General features: G+C 36.9%; 1 protein-coding gene across 2 annotated transcripts in view; it reads right to left on the bottom strand.

Moving 5' to 3' along the window:
* Positions 1–27,619, bottom strand: part of LOC113934082 (spermatid perinuclear RNA binding protein) — a 132,993-nt gene that overhangs the window by 53,658 nt on the left and 51,716 nt on the right. For both annotated transcript variants that reach the window (XM_027614638.2, XM_027614637.2), the window contains exons 2-3: positions 7,549–7,717; positions 4,070–4,290 (exon numbers count right to left, since the gene is read on the bottom strand). In XM_027614638.2, coding sequence (XP_027470439.1) covers positions 4,070–4,290; positions 7,549–7,551 — 224 coding nt within the window. In that variant the 5' untranslated portion in view covers positions 7,552–7,717. The remainder of the gene's footprint in view (positions 1–4,069; positions 4,291–7,548; positions 7,718–27,619) is intronic.

Genomic DNA, 27,619 nt, shown 5'->3' with positions numbered 1-27,619 from the left:
AAAAAAGAAGATGCAGGAGGGGAAGAATGAAGGGGGGGAAATCGGAGCAGGAGACGAACCATGAGAGACAATGGACTCCGAAAAACAAACTGAGGGTTCCGGAGGGGAGGGGGGTGGGAGGATGGGTTAGCCTGGTGATGGGTATTAAAGAGGGCACGTTCTGCATGGAGCACTGGGTGTTATGCACAAACAATGAATCATGGAACACTACATCAAAAACTAATGATATAATGTATGGTGATTAACATAACAATAAAAATTTTTTTTAAAAAAGACAAGGGATGTCAATCTCAGAAAAGCTAATTAATTGTTCAAGTTCACAGAGAGAGTAAAACGCAAAGCCTGGATTCCAAACTCAAGTTGGTGTGATCACAATGCTCAGGTTCTTTAAATTATTATGGTTGCTTCCCAAGTTCAGAAGGAGAGGTCAAAATTAAAGAGGCCAAGCAAGGCAACCTCAAAGTCTGACTTCAGCAGTCTCAATATGGTTAGAGAGAAAAAAAAGGTCATTCTAGCTGGGGCAAAGAATCAGTGGAGTGGAGAATGAACCAGAGAAAGGATAAGGGAGAGAAACACTGTGGCAGGAGAAACAAGACAGAAGTAATAAATAATCCAGACACTGGTTAAGTGGCTGGCATACCTTAGACATTCAATAAACATTAAATCAATGAAAAACTATAAAAGGAGGTAGAAGTATAGACAGAAAGAAAAAGAGTTTTAAAGCAAGTGACCCAAATAGGAAATTATTTGATATTAAGAAGAGAGTCCATCGCCTTTGATTCTTTCTTCTTCTGTGTCCCTGTCCTCTCTTCTTCTCATTCTCCCAAATCTAGTAATAGTTAATAAATTCTCCCTCCACGATCACCCTCGAACAAATGCCTTCAAACTAGTTTCTGTTCAGGCTCTTACTACGTATCACCTAGACTACTTCAATAACCATCTCTTCACTGGCTTTGATGAGTAACTTCTGCCATTCCAATCCCCTGTATACCACCACTACCAGAATAATCTTCCAAGAGCACTGCATGGATGGCACTCTGCCTATTACTTTCCTAGTGTCCCACTGAACACTTAGGCACTTAGCATACTGGGAGGCAAGTGAGAAGACAACATGACTTCATCGTTCAAATTCTGGCTCTGCCACTCACTACTATGACACTGGGTAAATGACAAATTACCTGACTCTTTTGAGCTTACTTTCTCATTTGTAAAAAAAAAAAAAAAGAAAAATACCTTTCTTACAAGTGGTCCTAAGAACATCACGTAAGTAATGAACTTAGTGCAGATACTGGCATACATTAATAGCTCAATGAACAATAGCTATTAATCCCTAAATGGTCCCTAAGCTTTCTCACACCTAGAACTTTGCTGAGATTTATTTTTTTCTTCCACTTTCAACTGCCTGCCAAAAGCATTCCCATACTCTGAGCCTACCGCAAATGCTACTTCCTTCATAAAGTTCTTTTAATCCCCAGAACCAGCATATAATCTCTCCCTGCTCCATACTTTCACATTTTAGTCACAGGAATTTGAGACAAAGATGCTAAGAAAATTGGATCTGGAGTCCAACAGATGAATATGAATCCTGACCCACCACACATACTCATTCACTGACCTCAAGCAAGTTAAAGTTTGTTAATAATTCTGAGTCACTCTTTTCATATACAGATGTGAAGCAGAAATTTCATAGGGAAAAAGGAGCAGAGGAGAGGAATGATAATGACCGAGACTAGCAGGTTTGCTGTAAGGTAATGTGAAAAATAGTCTGCTACAGTAACTGGCATTCAATAAATGGCAGCTATTAACTAGCCATTATTACTTATTAAATTCTATGTCATAATTAGGATATACTTGGTCTTTTTTTTTATTTTTTAGGATATACTTGGTCTTATGCAGATGACAGCATGACTGAGCAGAGAAAGGAACTCCTACTTCAGTCCTGAATTTGAATAATGAATTTGAATATAGGATACTGTAAAGCAAACACCTCAAATATAGGGAATTACTTAAAACTGAGAACAGAACCCTAATATTCCTAATAATACAAATAGTGGGAACTTTCTTTGACTTTTGAGTCAGTTTGTTAAAAGGTAAAATAAGAGCACACGGATAAAAGCTGCCTAACAGTGCCTGGCAATAAAAGCTGCTTAATAAATAGAAGCTAGGGGCGCCTGGGTGGCTCAGTTGGTTAAGCGACTGCCTTCGGCTCGGGTCATGATCCTGGAGTCCCGGGATCGAGTCCCACATCGGGCTCCCTGCTCGGCGGGGAGTCTGCTTCTCCCTCTGACTCTCCTCCCTCTCATGCTCTCTGTCTCTCATTCTCTCTCTCTCTCAAATAAATAAATAAAATCTTTAAAAAAATAAATAAATAAATAAATAAATAAATAGAAGCTAGCCCTCACCCATCTTGGTGCCTTCTGTAGTACTTAGCATACATCAGGAGATCAACTCGTGTCCATTACTGGAAGACAGCTCTGTTCTTAGAAGATGTGCCTGCCTCTGTTTTATACAAAATAAGGACCCAAACATTCTGCCCTCCTTGAGCTCCGACACATGGGAGGAATTAAGACAAGTCCTCAACCTGGGACAAAGACAGTCTAGAGCACCCACACACAGAGCTATATTTACAAGTCCAAATGGAAGCGTGGAACACATTATCTTTTAAAAACCTTTAAAATACAGTGACCTGATCCAGTTAAGCAAAAGTCTGCTGGAGCACTTTTCAAAAGTCTGCACAGCCTTAAAAACAAACAACAGAAATTAAGAAGGCCTGAATTCCAAAGATAAATGAAACTCCACTTAAAAATGGTAAATTTTATGTTATGCATATTTTATCAAAATTTTTTAAAAAGTTTTTGAAGGGGCATAAACACATTCCAAAGTACAATTTAAATATGGACTGCACAACTATTTAACTTGCACAGGGACTGGGATACACAGAGCCAGATTAGTGGATACTACTAATTAACATAAACCTCAAAATTTGACAGTATCTATTTTAAAGCCATCATATGCAAGAAAAATTGAATTACTGCCAAGAGTCTCCAAGCTGACAAGGCTGGGACTATATACAATGTAGATATCACCTGTAAACAGTTAACAAATTCAAGGAATTATGCTCTTAAGCTGAAAACTGATCCTGATTATCTTGCATCTAAAGATGAAAATGTTACACTATCTTTCAGTTAAGAAATTCAATTTATCAAAAGTTCCCCACTATTCTTTATCTATTTATCACATTTAGAATTGAAAGTTGGAAAAAAAATTCTATAACCTCTATCTTTAATTTGTAAGTTGTAGCCAAAGCAATGCTCTTAATCCTATAAATATAGTACAATCAAATGAGCTTCTTCTTTCAAAGTAAATCACACTTATTCCAATTATAGTGACATTGGCCAAAACAGTAAGCTTAGTAGGGCATACAGAGTTTCATGATCTAACTCCAGTTATCATGAAGCTTCATCTCACTCATCTCTTATTATTGTTACAGCACTGAGAATACTCTGCTATAACTGCTGAAGGGTCTGGCTCCTATTAGTCCTTCATTCATTCCACAAATATCCAATGAGCATTTACTACATGCCAGCCACTGTGTTGAATCCTGGGAATCAACAAGGTAGATATGGTCAAAAATACATTTAGAACACATTTTCCTGCACTCTTTCTTCTCCACCAGGATTTTTAAATACCTAAAAAAAAAAAATGACATTTTATGATTTCCCCAGAGACCAAAAACACTATTTATTTCTGAATTTAGAAGGCTGAACCAACACATGAAAAAGGTGACATTTCATAATCTCCAAAAATAACAATTTTAAAGGGCTTGGTGCACTCTCAAAAGGCATCCTGAACAAGTCCATCTTCTTTTCCTGGTCTCATTGGTATTCCTTTCTTGCCTTCCTTTCAAATGTAACTCGGAAAAATTCCACAAACATTTACTTCCCCGTTTACAGTCAAATAAATGAGAAAACCTAAAGAACACCCTATACCAAATGAACCCCAATGGGATAGGACTCTGAGATTTTCTGAGCACTGCAATAAAGCACCACAAAGGTCAGGCCACACTTACTTGGAATAGGTGTCCATGGCCTCATCCTTCTTCACTTCTGTCTCGCCCTCTGTTTTTGTGCCTTTATTTGTTTCATCGAGCCAATCTGAGACATGTTTAAGAGCACATTCAACAGTAGACACCATATTCTGAACAGCTTCAAGTTCCTCTGGAGATGGATAGATTGTTGAATGTTTCACCATAACATGGCGATCATCATTGGCAAAAGATCTAATAGATCTCTGTCAGAAGACAGAAAACAATTACTTCAATACAAGTAATGTTACCTGAAAAGTATGATACACAAATATATTAAAAAAAGAAACAAATATATTTGTCAAGTCATAGCATTAACTGTCAAACTACTGTGAAATAATTAATGTTGAGACAATAAAAAAAAAAAATACACACAATAGAAAGTAAAACCTCATTCTACTGAACTCCACAATAGAAAATTAGAGATCTTTCATTCATGTTTTGGTAAGATTCATACAGGTCACTCTAGATATCATGTACATGCTACCTTTTAGCTGAATCTAGTATTTTGAATACCACTTCAAAAAAGATCATCTGTATCACACACCATCTGCGAGAAACAGATACTTCCTAGCTTTGACAAAGTATCTAGGAATGCATGACAGTGACTCATGATACCCAGTCACTCCTGTCCAAACTATTGAAGACTTTTGCACCTTGAAATATTGAGATTTCATAATACAGTAATAATATAAAATACAAAGGTATGTGTCAACACTATAGAGAAACTATGGATCACATCAGAACTCTATTTACTATTTGGCATTCAAACTCTTGGAGCAAGACCTTAATTTTTTAGATTAGCAGGAAACATTCCAAACTCCAAAATGGGGAAAATACATACTACAAAAGAATCAACTTCCCAAAGTAAATTACAAATGTATTACATTCTCAATCAAAATCCCCTCAAGACAGCTTTACTTAATACTCAACAAAAATCATTTTAAAGCTCATTTGGAGAAAAAAAAAATCAATGAAAGTATCAAGAAATATTCTACAAAGATGGATGAGTGGTACCATTACACTGAAACAAAATATCAAAAATTTAAAAAGCAATAATTAAAATGACACGCTGGCCCAGAAATCAGTGGAGATTAGAGCCTAGAAATAGTGAATTTCATGAAAATTTAATAGAGTAGATCCTTCACACTCATGAGTCACACTTCCAAAAACTTTTGAATATTTCCAAATTTACAAATACCATGAAGACACTTGTACCAGTACACTGCAAAATGAATGGGGATAAGTTGGTGAGTTTCCATAAAGCTCAAGTATTCCATTTAAAGGGTGGCTACAGTGTCTTTACTTATATGAACTTATATGTTAGTAGATGGTAAATATTTTGTTCTGAAGTCTACCACAAACTAAAATATTCTCAATTCCTTATCAGTCCTATCTCTTTTTTTGTTTTTTGTTTGAATATTAATGTTTAAAAATCATACTAATTTGGACACTAGTAAATTAATACTACAGTATTACTGTCCCCTATAAAATGAAGCAAACTATAACTAAAAACATAAGTAAACCTTTGGAACCTTCAATTATAAGGACTAAAATCAATCACAAAGCTTTCCTTTTTTCTAGATAAAAGCCATTTCTGTTTAGATTTCTTCCTTGCTCACAGTCCACAACCAGTTTTCTAACTGGAGTCTTCTGCCACAAAGAAAACAATTTTTAATCACTTCTTGAGATTTACTCACATATCCCAAAATAAGTAACAAGAAAACAAAAAAGCCATGTAACAAATTGGAGATGGCCAGGTTGTTCTAGAGATAAATTATTAAATTATTTGACTTGCTCTTTAGAGAAGAAGAAATTTACTAATTTTTTAGTTCTGGATGGTGGAGGAAAAAATGTTAACTTGGGATCTTCTCTGTCATTTAGTTTTATGGTGAGTTACTAAGTTACTTAGCTAAATTACTCAGTCCTGCACACTGGCCTTATCTTAACAAAATGACATATTGCTACATACCATAAACCTTTGGTGTTAAATAACAGACTGCCAATGTTAAATTCAAGAATAATAAATCCAAGACTCTACTGTTTGTGATAGGACAAGCATCATGAAACAATGATGAAAGGAAGAATAAGCAGTATTACAAAAAAAAAAAAAAAGGAAAAAAATTGGGGAGGGCAATTTTATTTACCCCAACAAGATCCAAAAGGATTTATTTAAGGATTTAAAAAATTAAAATTAGAAATAAATATGCAGAAACAGAAAGTTAATCATTCAACTCTAAGATCTAAGAAGTAAGGCAATAAGAGAAATTGGAAAACACCTACCAACCAATTAAATTATGTAGACACAAAATTATGTAAACACCAGAAAATCTAAATTTAAAATGAATAAACTAGGAAAGGAATTTTTATCAACTATGACAAATAATATTAAAAAGCATTTAAATTGTAAGAAAATCAAGACTATAATAAATAAATTGAAGAGGCACATAATTCATATTCAAGGAAACACAAGTCAGAGTGTCCTTCCTTACACTTCACCTAAAACTAAATGACAGAGAAAATCCCAAGTTAACTAACATTTTTCCCCACCATCCAGAACTAAAATATTTGGAGAATTTCTTCTCTAAAAGCAAGTCAAGTAAGTTATAATCCCTAGAACAAATTTTTTTAAAAATCAACTAACACTTAAAGAAATACCATCAGACTTGCTAAACAACATATTTCAAACATACTGATGATTAATATTTTTGTGCTTTTTCTCCCACTTATAACATCTTTTTTAAGCCTTTTCTCACTTATACTTAGGGAAAAAATTCACACAACATCCTCCAGAACCAAAATACTAGAAGAAAAAAAATCAACACATTTTACCAACTGAAACACTAGGCACCAGATATTATGATCTCATATAACATCTCATCCAATTTGAGTATGAACTTTCCACAAAAAAAGCAAGATTTTTACTTGAGGTTAGATTCAGTGCCCCCAATACAGTCAACACTTGACCGTGTTATTTTGAAAGCATATGGAAAAAGGTAACTTTTTGAGTTCAATACTCAAACATTTCATAAACTTCTACACCATTCGCATCACTCATTAAAGGATTAGTTCAAGATTTTTAATTTCCACTGGAAAAAAACTGAACGTCAGGTAGAAGACTAGAGAAAAATTACATAATTTCAAGTTCAAGGTCACCTAAGCCATCCTTATATCAGTTTGCTAATGCCAGTTTTATTAGAAAATATTATTTATGAGCCTTCTCTTCTTTGTATTTAATAATTTATGGCCTGAGGGCTCATGGGGCTCCATCTTGTGGTTTAAAGGGCTCATAATAAATCTGAACTCATTGGCTTTGCTTAAAAAGGAGAGTACCATATTTATCTGATACACTAGGGCCAAAAATTAACACCACTGTCTTTCACTTGCCTTCACTATTAACATTTCCAATTTTAAACTACTGCAGTCTTTTATAACTAAATTAAGAAAACACAAATAATACCCACCATGGTTTTCTATAGTGTTTTAGCTTCTTTTTCCAATCCTTTCCCCACTTTCTTGTCGTCTTCACTAGACACTGTTTTGTGTGACAGTACCTCCTCATAAGCCTGAGTCCCCTGACAACTCAGAGTCAATATGGCAAAGATGTTTGAAGACTTATTCTCTAGAATACACCTGCAAGAGAAAAAGAAAAACTTTTCAAAAATGATTATTTACAATTAGTTTCATATCTGAGTGTGGAGCCCATCAACATGTTATTGACTAAAAAGAAATAATCTTGGGGCGCCTGGGTGGCTCAGTCGTTAAGCGTCAGCCTTGAGCTCAGGTCACGATCTCAGGGTCCTGGGATCGAGCCCCGCATCGGGCTCCCTGCTCAGTAGGAAACCTGATTCTCCCTCTCCCACTCCACCCCACCCCCGCTTGTGTTCCCTCTCTGTCTCTCTGTCAAATAAATTTAAAAAATTAAAAAAGATATAAAAAGAAGTAATCTTTATAAAGGAAAATTACCTCATTTCAAACAAAAAGTTAGTGTATCTTTTGAGGGCCTGGGGCCAAGAGCCTAAGTAATATAGCCAAAAAAGGAACACTCCTGGTAGTCACAATGTGGCAGCTGGTTGACTTGCACTCAATGAGATAAATAGAGAGAGACATTCAGTAAAGAAGTACTACCTGAAAAAGTAATACTACTATCTGTGGCAACAACACTGCAATTAACCCTAAGATTTTCAATTAGAAATTGGCATTAGCCAGATCTATCCAAAAAGTAGATAATACACCTGAAAATACACCACCGCTGATTGAGACCATAAAGCTTTTCCATTTGATATTGCCAGTATATGTTGCCACAGTGTTTCTTCTTTAATCATTTTTAGGCCTAAAATTCAGAAGGCTGATTTGGTTCTGTTCGCCTAACTCCCAAGAGACCCTGCCTCCTGACTTCAACCTATATGTGCTGTTATGACAAACTCCTGAATATTCACTAGATCCTGACTTCATTACCCATGGATGACTCTCACCAAAATCCCACTGTGTATTTCTGCCCAGAGGCCTAATCACTATTCTATTACCCCTTTGCTCCATCTTTATGAGATTTCATTCAAGGTAGGGTAAAAGTAAACTCTTCTGAGCACTGATGAAATCCTTATAAAATTATAAGCCAAGATGTTTAAAAAGAAAAAAACTAGAGAGCAACCATCAAATAAGAATACATGCTTAGCTGTGCGGATATCAGAAGTTATTTACATACCACAGAATATGTAAACTCACAAAAAAATAGCTTCCTCTTCATCTCAGTATCTTTCATTTAAATTTCCTTTAAATAAAGAACCGTCCTATACTTTTGTCTGTAAGTCTCCTAATACTATCAGTTGCTCTCTTAAAGAAAAAAATCCTTGGGGCGCCTGGGTGGCACAGTCAGTTGAGCATCTGACTCTTGGTTTCCACCAAGGTCATGATCTCAGGGTTGTGAGATCAAGAGCCCCACATCAGGCTCTGTGCTCAGTGCAGAGTCTGCTTAAGACTCTCTCTCCCTCTCCCTGAGCCCCTCCCCCCTCCCCACTCACATGCTCTCTCTAATAAATAAATCTAAAAAAATTTTTTTAAATCCTTTTTGAGTTTCTGAAACCAGAAAAGTTACATTTAATGCTCCCCAATACTGCACATGAAAAAACAGACCCACAAATGATACTCAGCTGTGACCTACATGCAAAACTATTCATATCCTGTCACCAACTTCCCTGACTCTACAAAATCCACCTGAAATAAGCTAGTGAAACTTGATTTTTTTTTTAAAAAAATCATGTAATTGAACCAATCAATCAGACTTACTTTGTTACACATATCACACAATGGTAGGGTGGGAACACACACATGCTGCAATTCATAGGGTCTTTTCATACAACAAAATTAAGAAACAATCCAAAACATGATCCCATGGTTTAAGACACATGTCAAAGATCCTCTTGTATAAAGATCGTACTACACAAAGAAGTTTTCAGCAATTCCCATTCCCAAACCCACTTCACCATTCTAGGGGATTCAGCCACTCAGTGTTTAGCTGTGAATACAGCAGCCAAAAAAAGACTGCTATGTGTTCATTTGAGAACTGACAGCAAAGGTCATGTGCTTCACTCTGTAAAAAGGTAAAGCCAAAAATTCAACCATATTAAGAAAGTAATTTGAAAGCAGGGAAGAGGGGCACCCGGCTAGCTCAGTCAGTTAACTGTCTGCCTTCAGCTCAGGTCATGATCCCAGGGTCCTGGGATCCAGCCCCGCATCAGGCTCCCTGCTTTGGCGGGGAGTCGGCTTCTTCCTCTCTGCCCCCGCCCCGCCTTGTGCTCTCTCTCCCTATCTCTGTCTCCCTCAAATAGAATAAATAAAATATTTAAAAGAAAAGAAGAAGCAAGAAAGCAGGGAAGAAGCTAAGAAAAATTATATTAAAAAACAAACAAAAAAAACATTAACAGTGGATAAAATTCTGACCTTGAAATAAAAAACCTCAACTTTGCCATTTAATAGCTATGTGACTTTAGAAAGTTGTAAGACTCAGAAAACCATTTAATTTCTTTGGTTCTCAGGTTCTTTTATCTATGAAATGAGGAAATATTCCACTACTAATTAATAGCTAACATTTATGTAACTCATATTCTATACCAGGCACTGTTCTAAAAGCTTTTCATACATTTACTCATTTAATCCTCACAATTTCAATTACTATCTCCATTCAACACATAAGGAAACTAGAGCATAAAAAGAGGTAATATAACCTAGTTAAAAACACAAGGCAAAAGCAGACAGTAAAGCCAAGATTCAAACCTAGACAATCTCTTTCAATGATATTTTTGCTCTAAAGGCACTTACATTAGGGGATAAATTTGAGCAATTTCAAAAAACAAGTCTTTGTGAATTACAAAGGCTATATAGCATACAGGTTTTAGAGCCAAACAGGCCTAGATTCAAGCACCAGCCTTGCCACTTCACTTCTCTGGGTCAGAGCTTTTTCAACTGTGCAATGGAGTAAATAGTATCTACTTCAAACTAAATGAAAAATACCTAAAAGTTTCTGCCAGAAAGTATACACTCAATAAATGGTTTCAGAAGGGGAAAAAAACCCTCAAATATCAAACAAAATGTGTTTATACATCAGATATGTATACCATTAAAAAGCAGAGCCTAAAAAATATTAGGTGTATTCTACTTATTAATAAATAAGAGTAGCTTTATACAACAGGTAGAATGTAGGTATATATGTGAATGTGTATCACTTTTTCAGTCAAGCACTGCTTTTTCAATTAATAGATTTTCTTAAACAGTTTTATGTTTATAGAAAAAAACTGAGTGGAAAGTAGAGAAAATCCCATATACCCCTTCTCCCTACCACACAGTTTCCCCTACTATTTACATCTTACATCAGTGTGGTACATTGTTACAACTGATGAAGAACCAATGTTTATACAATATTATTAACTAAAGTCCATAGTTACATTAGGGTTCTCTCTGTGTTGTACATTCTATGAGTTTTGACAAATATATAATGACATGCATCCACCATTACAGAATCATGCAGGACAGTTTCACTGCCCTAAAAATCCCACGCTCTACCTATTCAACCCTCCCTCTTCCAAATGTCATATAGTTAAATTCATACAGTAAAAGGTCTTTTCAGATTGGACTTTTTCATTTAGCAATATGCATTTAAGATTCCTCCCTGACAATTCTTTTTATAGCTGAATAGTATTCCAATGTCTGGACGCACCACAGTTTATTCATTCATCTAATCTAAGACATCTTGGTTGCTTCCTAGTTTTAGCAATTATGAATAAAGCTGCTATAAATATTCATGTGCAGATTTTTGTGTGGATATAGGTTTTCAACCTATTTGGGTAAATACCAAGAGGCATGATAATGGGATCATATGGTAAGACAATGTTTAATTTAGCTTTGTAAGAAACTTCCAGGGACACCTGGGTGGCTCAGTCAGTTGGGCATCTGCCTTTGGCTCAGGTCGTGGTCTTAAGGGTCCTGGGATTGGGCCCCAAGTCAGGATCCCTGCTCAGTGGGGAGTCTGCTCCTCCCTCTCTGCCCCTTCCCCCCACTCATGCTCGCTCCTTTCTCTCTCTCTAATAAATAAAATCTGAAAGGAAAGAAGGAAGAAGAGAGAGAGAAAGAAAAGTGAAGGAAGGAAGGGAGGCAGGGAGGGAGGGAGGGAAGGAGGGAAGGAGGGAAGGAGGGAGGGAGGGAGGGAGGGAGGGAGGGAGGGAGGGAGGGAGGGAAGGAAGGAAGGAAGGAAGGAAGGAAGGAAGGAAGGAAGGAAGGAAGGAAGGAAGGAAACTAACTAACTTCCAGACTCCTTCATCAGCATGGCTGTACCATTTTACATTCCCACCAGCAATAAATGAGAGTCCCTGTTGTTCCGCATCCTCATCAGTATTTGGTGTTGTCAAGATTTTGGACTTGAGCCATTCTAATAGGTGTGTAGTAGTATCTCACTTTTGCTTAATTTGGAATTCCCTGATGACCTATGATGTTGTGTATCTTTTCATATGCTTATTTGCCATCTGTACATCATCTTTGGTGAGGTGTCCGTTCAGATCTTCTACCCATTTTTTAATGGGGTTGTCTGTTTTCTTGATGTTTAGTTTTTGTTTTTTTTTTAAAGATTTTATTTATTTATTCATGAGAGACAGAGAGAGACAGAGAGAGAGAGGCAGAGGGAGAAGCAGGTTCCCAAGGAGCAGGGAGCCTGATGCGGGACTCGATCCCAGGACCCTGGGATCATGACCCGAGCCGAAGGCAGACGCTCAACCATCTGAGCCAGCTCTTATATATTCTGGATAGCAATCCTTTGTCAGATATGTGTTTTGCAAAGATTTTCTCCCTGTGACTTGTCTTTCCATCCTCTTCCATGTCTTTCATTGAGCAGAAGTTTTTAATTGTATGAATTCCAGCTCATCAACTTTCTATTTCATGGGTTATCCTCTTGGTGATGTTATCTTTTTTTTTTTAACTAACCTTTAAAGGTGAAAGACTTTATATGTCAGGCTACCCAGCCCACAATGCTAGGTTTTTATATGTAAGAATATTAGACCCTTGTCCTACAAGCAAACCTCAAAACTGAAGAATGACTATGCTCCCTGTCTTTGTAACATAAAACTTAGTCAAATATTTAAGCATTTTCTGAAAAGCAATTAAGAGAAAATACTAAATATTAAGGTAAATAATTATTACACTATACTTACCTTCTTAAGAAATTCCAAGTAATGACATAGAAATCCAGCAAATTACTTATTACTCTAAAATAGTAGCTGAATAGAAAACTTCTTGTTTTTTGTTAATACTAATACATGAAACCTCTCCAAAGAAGCTATGTATAAATAAAATATCTGGGTTCTACTTCCCCATTATGAAACAATCACATGTCCACTATATTAAAGATGGGCAAGATCGCAAACAATGAATCATGGGACACTACATCAAAACTAATGATGTAATGTATGGTGATTAACATCATAAAAAAAAAAGATGGGCAAGATAAAATTCGAAAAAGACCTCACTGATACTCCAAGAATATCACTTTAAGATAAATTATATGAGATTTACGAGCAAATACATACTAATTAATTGTCTATTGTGTACCTGGTGCTATGCTTGGTAGTACAGGGAATACAACAGGGGATGAATCAACTCAGACACACAAAGAGCAAATACTCCTCCCCCAAATCCCTTCAAATAAACTTTCTGTACATGGTGTCACTGAGTTTGTGTATGATATTCACAAAAGAACACTGATTTTCAGTATATTCCTCTGGAAATTTCCTTTCATTTTCTACATTAAAAAGGCACATAGGGGAAGGCTAAACTGAAAAACCTATAAATCACATACACCTAACTTCAAAAATCTAGCTATTCATCATCTCTACCCCAAACACCCAGAATGATGGAAAAGCTCAATCCCACCATATCATTTGAAGCCTTGTGATACTGGGATCAGGTCAAAAGGTCCTTCATCAATTAACAGTTAAGCAAGAGTGGTATACCCATGGCTACAATCCTAACATAGAACGGGCTGTAGGAGCCAGCTAAGTTGAACCAGAACACTTTCTGAATACTTACTGATTGTCCCTGAGCAAGATGGAAAAGATGTTAGCAAGTAACCAATTGAAGGAAATGGTAATAGGAAAATATACTTCCTCATTGAAATAAACGGACACCGGTCCTTCCCAATCCTTGACAGAATAGTTATGTGACAGAACTATACCACCCCATTAGATGGCCCATCTGGTGAAAGAATCAATAATTCAACTCATCTCAGCAAGTCTTTGTTGAGCACCTATAATATGCCAGCCATTATTCTAGGCACTTAGGATCCATTAGTGAACAAGACAGACAAAAATCCCTGCCTTTGTTGTTTAAGAGCAGAGAGGGAAAAACAACAAAGCCATAAATGCAAAAATAAGTAAATTAAACAGTATGTTAGAAGGTGTGAAGTGGAGGGAAAAGAAAGAGAAGAGGGTCAAAGTGCAAGTAAGGCAGTATCCAGAGGGGAATGCAATTTTACACAAATGGACAGCCCTTACTGAGAAGGTGACACCCAAGCAAAGAACTGATGAGGTAAGGGAGTTAGCCACGCAGATATTTGTGGAATGAGCATTCCTGGCAGGGGAAGGAAGAATGTGCTTGGTGAGGTGGAGGAACAAGGGGGCCAATGTGGCTGGATGGCTAAAGAAGGGTGAGTAGAGGGAGAAAAGAGCAGTAAGGACGAAGGGGTGATAGTGAAGGACCAGATCACTAAGGGCAGAGGTTAGCAAATTTTTTCTTTAAAGGACTAGATATTAAATAGCTTAGGCTTTCCGAGCCATGAGGTCTTTACTACTCAACTCTGCCTTTATTGTACAAATGTAGCCATAGACAAAAGATGAACAAATGAGAGTGGCTGTGTCCCAATAAAACTTTATTTACAGGCACAGAAATTTTTTTTTATTTTTTTAAAGATATTATTTATTTGAGAGAGAGAGAATGAGAGAGAGAGCGAGCATGAGAGGGGGAAGGGTCAGAGGGAGAAGCAGATTCCCCGCCAAGCAGGGAGCCCGATGTGACACTCGATCCCGGGACTCCAGGATCATGACCTGAGCTGAAGGCAGTCACTTAACCAACTGAGCCGCCCAGGTGCCCCAGGCACAGAAATCTTGATTTCATATAATGTTCACATCACAAAATACCAATTTTTTATTTTTTAACCATTTTAAAATGTAAAAATCATTCTGCAGGTCATACAAAAACAGGCAGTGGGCCAAATTTGGTCCAGGGAACAAAGTTTGTCATCTCCTAATAATGGAGGTCCTTCTAGTCATTTTAAAGACTGTGGCTTTCACTCTGAGTGAGATGGAGAGCGCTTACAGGGTTTTAAGCAGAGAAGTGATAATATCGGACTCATATTTTTAAAAGGTCACTATGATTGCCACGTTGAAAGACATAATAGAGAAGGCAAGACTGGAAGGAAGGAGGCCACTGGGAGGTTTAGTGATCAGATTATGTATATATTCTGAAAGGAAAGATGATTTAGGACTTCCCAGCAAAATGGACGTGTGCGTATGAGTGAACTGGAAGCATCAGGATTAACTTCAAGGTTTTTGGCCTGAGCAGATGAGTCAGGAAAGGTGAATGGAGAGCAGGTTTGGGGGATTAAGATTAGGAATTCAGCTCTGTACATGCTGAATTCCAGATATTGACTAGATATCTTAAGTAAGCAACTGGATATGAACCTATAATTTAGAAGAGAGGTCTGGATTAGGATATACACTTGGTACTTTATATAAAGCCACAAGATCACTAAGGGAGTAGGCAGGTATACCAATGAATGGGAGAAAACAGAAGAGGCACAACTACAGTCAGAGAAGGGGTGGCCTAAGAGGTAGGGGGAAAATAAAACAAGACTGTGCTGTTCTGAAAGTCAAGTACAGAAAACTCATAAGGCAAGCTCCTTGAATTAAAAACAAGAAAAGGGATATAGCATGAGAATGGAAATCCTGAGTTTTGCTCCTTGCTTTACTACAAAGGATGTTTCTAAATCAAAGATACCTATATTTCAAAATCTTATATACTACAATGTCTAGTATTGCCATGTTTTACCATTTAGAGGAACTTACCCTCTCCTACACTATTCTCTCCCCACTCCAGCCCTTCTCTGGGGGGAAACTTAACCTTGAGAATATCAAGTTCCCCTTCAAAACCTTCAATGACTAATCATTACATAAAGCAACCAGCATTCCATTCATCCACTCTGTGTGGCACCAAGGTCCTCCACAATACAACGCTAATGTAATTGTTTCCCTGTCCTTTCTCTCATCTCTGTAGTTCCAGCCAAATCGAGAATAATGACTCTTCCCCAGAACACCTTGCAATATGCTACTAAGTTTTTTCTTATTTTTTTAGTATTTATGAGAGAGAGAGAGAGAGAGAGAGAGAGAGAGAGAGAGTGTGTGTGTACAAGCAGGGGGAGGGGCAGAGGGAGAGGGAGAAGCAGGCTCCCACTGAGCAGGGAGCCCGATGTGGGGCTTGATCCCAGGACCCCAGGATCATGACCTGAGCTGAAGGCAGACGCTTGACTGACTGAGCCACCCAGGTGCCCCACTGCTAAGCTTTAAATTAAACCTTTCCCTTACTTGGACTGCAACCTCTACTCCACCATGATCTGTCATTATTCTATTCATTAACTGTCCATCTCAAATCCACCTCTCCATGAAGCTTTACCTAGTGCCTGAGATCAATATAAGTTCTTCCTTCTTTGAGCCATCAAGCATTTTTTCAACTTCCTAATAATACCCGGCTCCAGTTGTTTTTATCATAAGCTCCTTAATGAAATAACTTAATCTCCACAGTACCTCATACAATGACCTGCACTCAGGGAGGCTCAATAAAAATCTGAATTCAACCCTTAAGAGAGCATCTAACTGCAGAATCCAAGAAGGTTCCATCTTGAAAGGTCACCATCTCTTCCCATAAATCTCCATGGCAGTCATCATCACAGTGACTTACAGGGAATTTCTGACTCTTCCTCCATAAACACAAATTCCATTATTTATTTGACTTATTTCACCTATCTTGGATATTAACCCCTCAAACCCTCTCCCACTCCTTCAGAACTTTACTACTTAGCTCACTGAAACACATTCAGTTTCTACTCCTGGCATAATTCTCAGCAATTTCAGTAACAACAGAGATGATCCTTCTAAAATTCTGGGCTCTCCATTCCTTTTCTCCAATGTTTTCATCTTCTTTCCTATTTTAGACACCCACTCCCCACCAAGGCTCCTGTCCTAATCCCGATCCGACCACCTTTCACAATCCCTCACCCTTTTCACACCCTCACTTCTGTCCTTATCTGACTGAAATTACACAATCCATCATTTGTCACTCATTTATGCCAACAACTCCCTTTGTTATCCCCTCCTGGCAAAACTCCAAACCTGCTTAAATCCAACCTTCTCGGCTATGCCACACCAATAACCCTGGATGGGACTAGGGAGAGAAAAAAAAAAAAATCACACAATTGTGCTTATTGGTCTTTTTTCTAAATTCATGATCTATCCTCAAAAGGCCCAATAATCAATAGTTCTCAAACAGTATTGCAACCCTGGGGGATTTGAAAATGTGAGGTAGAGTTTCTTGGTTGTCATGATGACTAGGTGAGTAATCCTAGCATTTGGAATCCCAAGATGCTAAGCCCCACTGGAAAAAAAAAAAAAAAATTCAGGGGTTGGGGCGCCTGGGTGGCTCAGTGAAGGTTAAGCGGCTGCCTTCGGCTCGGGTCATGATTCCAGGGTCCTGGGATCGAGTCCCACATCAGGCTCCTTGCTCAGCAGGGAGCCTGCTTCTCCCTCTCTCTCCCTTTGCTTGAGCTCTGTCAAATAAATAAAATCTTTAAAAAAAATTTTTTTTCAGGGGCATGTGGGTGGCTCAGTCGGTTAAGCATCTTACTTCAGCTCAGGTCATGATCTCAGGGTCCTTGGATCAAGCCCCGTGTGAGGCTCCCCACTCAGTGGGGAGTCTGCTTGTCCCTTTCCCTCTGCCCCTCCTGTGCTCACACGCATGCACTCTCTACCTCTCTCAAATAAAGTCTTAAAAAAAAAGAAAAAATCATTCACTTTAATGATTATTTCACATTTTCTCTTCTTTTTTCAAACACCTATAATTCTTTGAATTTACATTTTTGGTTTCAATTTCCTCTCCTCCCATTCTCTTAAATTCACCCCAATCAGCCTCTCACCCCAATGCTCTATTGAAACAGCTCTTGCCAAGGTCCCTTAGGGCTCCCATGGTGTTTAAATACTGTGAACGAGTCTCAGTCCTCACCTTAGTTGACCTCTCTCAGCAACAGGTGACACAGCTGATTGCTCACTTCATAAATTACTTTGCCGGCCCCTTTCTTTCTTATCTTCAGAGCCTCTAAATGCTGGAATGCCTCAGGACTCAGCCCTCACACTGAATCCCTTCACCACTGTACATGTACTCACTTGACAATCTCTCAGGCTTGAAGCTTTAAATACCATCTACACACCAAGGACCATCAAATTTGTATCAACCCGAGTTCCAGATTCACACTCAAATACATAATCAACATATCCACCTGGATGTCTAATAAACATCTTAAAATGTGCACCGAACCAATTCCTGACCTTCGCCCCCAAAAAAACAAAAACTTTGCTCCTTCCAGTGTTCCCTCGCTCAAGAAAAGGCAACTACCCCTTTTCTCAATAGCTTATGATAAAAAGTCAATCTTGACAGCTCTCTTCCTATCACACCCCATATCTAATCCATCAGCAAATCTTTCACCTTTACCCTGTTCACTTTACCTAGAACAATAGCATCCAGAGTGCTCCCTTTGAAATTTAAATTAGGTCATGTCATTCTTTTTTTAAAAAGTTTTTATTTAAATTCTAGTTAACATATAGTGTAATATAGGAGAATTTAGTAATTCATCACTTACATATAACACCCAGTGCTCATCACAAATGCCCTCCTTAATGCCCATCACCCATTTAGCCCATCCCCCACCACCTCCCCTCCAGCAACCCTCAGTTTGTTCTCGATAGTTTTAAGTCTCTTGTGGTTTGCCTCCCTCTTTTTTTTTCCCCCTTCCCCTATGTTCATCTCTTTTGTTTCTTAAATTCCACACAGGAATGAAATCATATGGTATTTGTCTTCCTCTGACTGACTTATTTCGCTTAGCATAATACACTCTAGTTCCATCCACATCATTGCAAATAGCAAGAGTTCATTCTTTTTGATGGCTGAGTGATATTCCATTGTAGATATACACACACCACATCTTCTTATCCATTCATCAGTGGATGGACGTTTGATGATGAGCTCTTTCCATAATTTGGCTATTGTTGAGAGGTCGTGTCATTCTTTGCTCAAAACCTTCCAATGGTTTCTGGTCTCTGAGTAAACACTCATATAATGACCTATAAATCAATCTGATTCCCCTTAACCTCTTGACCTCACCCTCACTGCTCCCCTCTTCACTGGCTGTGTTCCATCCACAGTGGTATCCTTGCTATTTCTCAAACAATTTACACCTTCCCCTCCGTGGAGCATTTACATTTGCTATATATTGCCACAGGTATGCACATACCACCTTACTTTTTCAGATGTCTTCTCAAATGTCCTTATCATGAGCCTATCTTTGATCATCCTATATAAAATAGCAACCCCTCCTCCAGGACATCTCTGACTTGTTCATATCTCTCCATAGATTTACCACACTGGCATATGATATCTTTGCCTACTCTTTGTTTTGCACGCCTAGAACAATGCTTGGCACAAAAGAGAAATTCAAATGAATTTCTCAAAATATTTTCTCATAAAGCATCACATTCAATGTTCACAATCCCCTGAAAAGTAGTGAAAAATGGAATAAATGGTACACATTTTATAATCTTTTAAAATATTGAAAGTATAAATATACAAAAATGTTAAATGATTTGTCAATGATCACACATCAGCAGAGCCATCCTTAGAACTGGGGTTAGGTCTCTAGCATCTTTTCCAATTCATATCAATGTGCCTATAAGTAAACCAAAGAGCAGGTGTGTATTTAATTTTGCACAGTGATCTTTAAAAGCTCAACCTGAAATCTAGTCCTTTATATCACAAACATGAAGTAGCATCTGAACTGTACCTGCCTCAGTAGCTGTTTCTTTTCACTAAAAGGTTCTGATAGAGGACATCAGATTATCTTTGATATTTACACATCTTGTGACAATTATGGTCAAAAGGAAAAAGCAGTAATGAATGTGCCAAGAAATAGTTAAGTATTCAAGTATTCTCTGTCTTCCTGTGCCCACTGCAGCACACTTAACACTGAAGGGTAAACCAGCACCTTGGTAAATGAGCTTCAAAGGGTGTCTTTGGTTCTCAAAAGACTTTTTGTTGCCATTCTACAGAACAGAGCATGGAAAAGAAACTGTATCTAGAGAAAATGGACATGATAATTTTTCTTAATTAGTTGTTTGCAAAACAACCTCAGAACCTGCAATCTAGTTATAAACAAGTAATAATGTTAAAAGTCACCAATTTTAAAACAAATAGAAGTCACTCTTCACCTTGGCAAAATAAACAATTGGTTTTGACTCAAAATATGCATAAATTCACTAAGTATTATGTCAATACAGAAAAATTTTTATATATAACAGTACTAAATATTAAGAGACAGATTAGATCCTTCCGTAATATAATAATTTAATTTCCAGACTCTTGCCAACACTCATTCTCCTGTTTCTGGCATCCTTTGCCACAGTTGGAAACTGTGTATCTAGGTCAGAACAGACAAGTAGCTTTTCAGAACAGCTCAATATCTTTGGCACAAGTGTTGATATTTTAATTCAATCCTTTCACAAATTCCTTTTAAAATACACTATGATGTAAATCACAAGATTAGTACTTCACAGACAGTAGAGTAGTCTAATATTTAAGAAAAGCCACTGGAAAAAAACACTTACATGCTAGATTTACAAAACTGATACAGGTCATGAGTTTGAGCTCCACCTTGGGGATACAGATTAATAAAAAATAAATAAGTAAATTTTTAAAAAAATTGATAGAGGTAATGGACTAAAGAAAAATACAAGGTAGCCAATACAATGTAATTACTGTTTAGGGTCAGAAGATCTGCCTTCTAATTCCAGCTCTGCTACTAATGAACTAGCCAATTTTAAACAAATCTCAACCTGAGCCTCAATTCCTTCATTTATAAAGTAAAAGGGTAAGACTACACCCAGATTACTTTTTAGGTACTGTGTTTAAACATGGTTCTGTGATAAACCAGAAATCTACAAGTACATTTTATATGAGACATATTAAATTTAATCCTTAAAAGTATGTTTTTAAATGTAATCGTACTTTAAATATCGTAGATAAAACTAAAAACTAGATAGTTGGGGAAATCTGAATATGGAATAATTTGATAACATTATGGAATTATCTCTAGAGGGTGATAACGGTATTGTGTGGGTTTCTCTTGGGTGCTAATATCTAATTTGAGAGATACTATTTACAGATGAAATTATCTGAAAATCTGAGATTTTCTTTAAAATAATGTAGTTGGGGGTTACAGGATAGTGAAATAAGAATGGACTGATCTTGATAATTATTGCACACTGATAGGGATTCTCCACGAGTCACAGGCACTCTCTCTACTTGTATATGTTTAAATGTTTAAATTTCCTTAAGAAGGTTTTTAAACAGCAACAAATTTATCAAGAATCTTTTAAACAGCCAATTTTCAATTTACCTGTAGTACAAATGAGATTTTCATGTTGTATTTTCTTCAGGCACAACATGTCTGCTTTAGAGAATCCATTATATTAACTGCACAAAACCAAAACTATAAAACCATCTTAGGGAGCAATTTAGTAATAACTAATAGTCAAAGATGTGGATATCCTACAGCAACAATACTATTTCTGGTTACATTATGTACAGACACTCCAACACAAACACAGTTAGATAGGTTAAAAATCAATGTTCACTGCAGCATTTTTTATAATCACAAAACACTGGAAACCTAAATGTCCATCAACAAGAGCATGAAGATATAAACTGTGTAGTTAATGAATTACAGTAATACATTTCATCATTTCTAAACCCAGAACAATGCTGGGTAGAAAAGCTAGTTGTAGAATAATACGTACAAAGTGATTCCTTTTATAAAGAGCTTGAAAAGGCATAAAATAATGTTATATATAATTTACGGATAAATTATTTTTAGTGTAAAAATCATTCGAGGAAATGACAAACAAAATTCAGGAGAGGTTATCACTGGGAAAAGAAGGAATAGAACAGCATCAAGGAGGGATATACACATGGTATGTATCTGAGCAGTACTTAAGAAAACAAAGCAAATTTGGCAAAATGCTAGCTTGTGAAAAGGTTGTGTGTGTGGTTGAGTGCACATTATTTATTATATTCTATTTTGTCTATATGCCTGAAACAATTTATAATTTCAAAATGTTTTTAAAATTACGCCCACATGGATAAAATATTCAGAAAGAAAAAGGAAACTTGGTCCTCTTTTTTTTAAGATTTTATTTATTTATTTGACAGAGAGAGACAGCAACAGAGGTAACACAAGCAGTGGGAGGCTGGAGAGGGAGAAGCAGGCTCCCCACTGTGCAGGGAGCCTAACTCCGGGCTCAATCCCAGGACGCGGGGATCATGACCTGAGCCAAAGGCAGACAATGACTGAGTCACCCAAGGTGCCCCGAACCTTTGTCCTCTTAAGCAGAAAATTATTTTAGCTCCTAGCCTTTGGGGATTACCAAATTTTTCAATTTAAACTAAATACTGATGTTGGATAGAAGATACAAGAAAGTTCCCCCATCAAAGAAGACAAAAAAGTTGTGTGTGTGTGTGTGTGTGTGTGTGTGTGTGTATTTAATGGAATGAGACATATTCCTACATAGATTTATCCAGGTGAATAACCAAAGACTTTCAAAGTATTAGAGAGTATAGGCTAGAGTCACTGTCACTGTGTGAAGGTCCCAAAACATTACAGGAGGTATGCTCAGAAACATTCTAATTCTAAATAAAGATCAAGTAGTACTTTTGTTAGGGCACAACTATGGAAAGTCTAAGATGTTTCCCAAGTCTCTATAACCTGGCAGAAGTCAACTACCAAGTTCGGTCTCCTCTGAAGATTTTTGTCAGGATTTGATTATAGGCTTTGTTACGGGAAGGTTCAGAGTAGGCTCTACTCTAGGGCAGAAGTCAGAAAATCTTTTCTTACAGGGACAATGTAGTGAACACTGTAGGCTTGCCAGGCCTACAGTCTCAGTGGCAATACTGAACTTTGCCACTGGAGAATGAAAATAAGTGGGTATGGTTGTGTTTTAATAAAACTTTATTGACAGAGTTTGCCAATCCCTCCTTTACCTCATGGTCTTTCTATTTCTAGTGTTTCACCCACATGCCCAGGGCGTCAATCAGGTCTCTCTCGCAATTCTGCCTGGGCCAGAGCTCCAATATCCCACAGCTGTACAACCTCGAGCATCTCTGTTCCATTCCCAACTCTGGGGCAGCCACTCTGATAAACCTTCCGGCCTTTCTCCCCTATGGACAGCCCTACTCTTCACCAATAATTCATGAGGAATCCACACAGGAACATTTGGGAACCCCTCCTATAGCGCTTCCTCTTCTCCAGTGTCCTGCCCTAAAGATTCTACCCATTTTAGCTGCTCTAAATTCTGACTCAATACAGTTAGGCCACCATGCTCTGCTTAGATTCCAGCTCAGGAAATTATTCTTAGGCAGAAAGCAGGGGCAATCATGGGATTCATTTCATGAATTTCAAGATCACAGGCCTGTTATCCAAAGCCTGAAAGAGTTGCCTCATATATTTTGTCCAGTTTCATGTTTTTTAATGGCAGAAAGGCTAGTCCAGAACCAGTTACTCCATCATAGTCAGAAGCAGAAGTTGTAGTCAACAAACATTCTAGTTTCTACTATATATCAAGATCTCTTCTGGGGCATAGCTAAATCTGAAGCAATGGTATAATGCAAAGGGCATCAGGGTGAGACTAACTAACCATTTATTCATTCATTCATCCATCCAACAAATACGAAGTATCGTAATGTACCAAGAACATGCTGACTTTATGTCTTCAAACCTCAGTATTAGTACAGGACTAAAGTAGGACTATAATCTGCCCTGCCAATCACCCAGGTTTTAGGTAAGGATTAAAAGTGAGGAAATGCATATAAAAGCACTTAATAAAGCCCTACACAAATACATGTTATTTTTGTGGTGGCAACAATGAATAAAGCACAAGAAGTTCTCTGTGTACACTTTCCCAACAGCAGAAAAGGATAGCTTTGAAAGAGCAGGGTATGTGTGTGTGCACATGCACGCACACACATGCTCTGGAGGAGAGATTTCAGAATTCAAATCTGCCAGAGCACAAAGTACATAATATATAGAAGGGACAGGAGATATGGGTACTTGCCATACAAATGCTTGTGACAAGCTACATGAATAGCAGAACTGCATTTAAGTGAAGTCTTTTTTAGAAATTTTAAAACCAAAGTATAGAAAAAATAATTTCTGAAAATGTTCTATTGCAGAATGCTTTAATACAAATTTCTTCAAGTTAAGCTTTATTCCAACTATTTTAAAATTCAACAATAAAAATAACTTCTAATATAAATAATATATTCATGTAACATTCTTTTAATGTTTGTCTAAATGGATCAGGAAGGTCATAATCATTTTCTTACCAAGAGTCATTATTAAAAAAATTTTTTTTGAACCATACATCCAGACTAAGGTCCAGACATATAGGCTGGTAAGAGGTTAGGGAAAAATCAGGATAGCAGGCTAGTGACCTCCACTCAGGTTTAAAGCACAAATGTGAATCCAGCTTTTGGCAAGGGTTTATTTTCTAGTGGGGGTCGGGGATGGGCAATGAGTGTTATTCACATTTTAAGCTACATTCCGCCTTCTCTGTTGTCCTACGACTGCAATCTCGGGCCTTAATTATTTTTTCTATACTTTGGTTTTAAAATTTCTAAAAAAGACTTCACTTAAATGCAGTTCTGCTATTCATGTAGCTTGTCACAAGCATTTGTATGGCAAGTACCCATATCTCCTGTCCCTTCTATATATTATGTACTTTGTTCTCTGGCAGATTTGAATTCTGAAATCTCTCCTCCAGAGCATGTGTGTGCGTGCATGTGCACACACACATACCCTGCTCTTTCAAAGCTATCCTTTTCTGCTGTTGGGAAAGTGTACACAGAGAACTTCTTGTGCTTTATTCATTGTTGCCACCACAAAAATAACATGTATTTGTGTAGGGCTTTATTTAAAATAAATGTCATCTGTAATGATGTAAAGGGCTTTATTTAAAATAAATGTCATCTGTAATGTTAACAGATATTGGCATATAAAATGTGTTTTATAACACTATAACAATTCCTTAAAGACACCGAGTGTTGACTATAAATTATATTCAAGTATATTAAAATCAAGAACTTTCGGTCATCAAAAACACCCTAAAGAACATGAAAAGTAACAAACTGAAAAGGCTTTTGGAATATATACATCCAACAAAAGTATCAAAACTATACAAAGACAACTTAAAATCCAAAAGAAAAGCACAAACAACCCAGGTAAAGAAAAACAAAAACAAAAACAGAGGTCACGAACAAACATTTCACAGGAAAAAAACAAAAAACACAAGACCAATAAAAAGATAATACCATTTATACCCATTTAAGCAACAAAAATTTAGTCTGACAATTCCAAGTGTTAGAAAGGGTATGTCCATAGGGTCTTTAATAAATTGATAGTGGGGAAAAAATGTCTGGCATAATTTCCACAAATTGAATAATCCCATTCTTTATTACCCAGGGGTTTTACTCCTAGGTATGTATGAAGAGAAACTTACATGTACAAAAGACATATTAAAATGATCACAGCAAAATTGTTCATGGTAGCAAAAACCTAGACAACATGGAAAATGCCCATTCACAGGAGAATGAATGAATAAACTATGTTACTTTGATATAATGGATTATTACTCAGCAAAGTGAAGGAACTACAATGACATGAAATAATATGGATAAATCTTAGCAATACAATATTAAATAAAAATACTAAGTCCCAAATGATTACATATAGAATGTCTTTTTTGTAAAGCTAAAGCCAAAACAAAAAGATACCTTCTAAGAATCCATAAAGATGTGATGAAGCTATATAAAACCGGAAAACTAGAGAATGAGGAACACAGAATTCAGGTTGTAAGTTCTGGGGCGAGGGGAGAGGCATGAGGGTGGAAGAACCTAGAAAAAGTCAGATGTAGATTATTAAGGACCTATCCTTTTGTTCTAGTGGTGGGTTCACAGTGGCTTCTTAAATTCTTAAAAAGAGAATAAGCCTGGATGGCTCAGTCAGTTGAGTGTCCAACTCTTGATTTTAGCTTGTCATGATTTCAGAGTCCAGGGATGGAGCCCCACATTGGGCTCTGCGCTCAGTGGGGAGTCTGTTTGAGATTCTTTCCCTCTGCACACACCCCAGCCACGTGCATGCTCACTCTAAAATAAATAATCTTTAAAAATAAACAAAAACAAGGCTATGTGTGAACCAATGAGAGCATGCCCTAAACAAGGATTACAGCTAATCCATTATCTAATTCCATCCACATTATATCCAATTTTTTAAAAAGATTTTATTGACTTATTTGTCAGAGAGCGAGCGAGAGCACAAGCAGGGGGAACAGCAGACAGAGGGAGAGGGAGAAGAAGACTCCCCACTGAGCAGGGAGCCCAACACAGGACTCGATCCCTTTCAGTAACAAAGGGACTGAGCCACCCAGGCATCCCTATATCCAATTTTTTAAAAAGCTTCCAAGCCCATGTTAACTAAAGCCTATGTTGACTAAACTGAGTTTTGGTCTTCTTGACTGGAGTATAACTTTTTTTTTTTTTAAAGATTTTATTTATTTATTTGAGAGAGAGAGAATGAGAGACAGAGAGCACAAGAGGGAAGAGGGTCAGAGGGAGAAACAGACTCCCTGCCGAGGAGGGAGCCCGATGTGGGACTCGATCCCGGGACTCCAGGATCATGACCTGAGCCGAAGGTAGTCGCTTAACCAACTGAGCCACCCAGGCGCCCAGGAGTATAACTTTTTTAATTAAAGTCAAATCTACTCAACTGTAAACAGCTATTATACTATTTTTCCTAATGTGGATAACTTTAAAAATATGAATTGCCAAAATGGTATCCTAAGTTATAAGGCCATTTATCATGTCTAAGTCACATATTATGATTGGACTCCTGGCATACTCAATACAACAGTATTTATGAAACAGCGATTTAATAAGTACTCATAGTTTGCTACATATTGGAAAGGCAACAAAAACTTCCATGTCCACAGAAAATATCCTTGTATTTTACAAGACAACTTGTTTCTCGCCCAACCCTTAAAATATAGATGCCAACTCGAGTCTCATAACTCACAAATGACACTTCCAAGTCAACCTCAGTACTTTTTCACAACCTCTGTTCAGAAAAAGAACAAGTAAAATGCAAAAATTCTTCCTTAATGCAGATTTTCTCAGCTATTAGAAAACTTAAAATTAGGGTTTTCATAACAACTAACTCAACCACTTAATAAGTGCCCACATATATATTTTTAAACATTCAAGAAAAAATAAGATTATAATATGTTCTCCTCAATTAATATAATTTATATATTTTTATATATAATAATATATATTTATATAGATTATATATAAATATATATAAATATATTTTATTATATTATATAATATATATTATATAATATATATATTATAAATATATAAATATAAATATATATAAATAATATATAAATATATTAAATATATAAAATAGTATATATTTATATATTATATATAATTTATATATATTTATATATAATTTATATATATTAATATAATTTGTTCTACTCAATTTGTACATTTTGTAATTTCCAATTAATATAGTGTTTACAGAACTATATATTCACCTACCTCTGACAGAGGTTCATGAGGATAACA

Source organism: Zalophus californianus, chromosome 13, assembly GCF_009762305.2.
Source record: "Zalophus californianus isolate mZalCal1 chromosome 13, mZalCal1.pri.v2, whole genome shotgun sequence".
Lineage (NCBI taxonomy): Eukaryota > Metazoa > Chordata > Mammalia > Carnivora > Otariidae > Zalophus > Zalophus californianus.
This window is presented reverse-complemented; position numbering and strand designations above follow the sequence as displayed.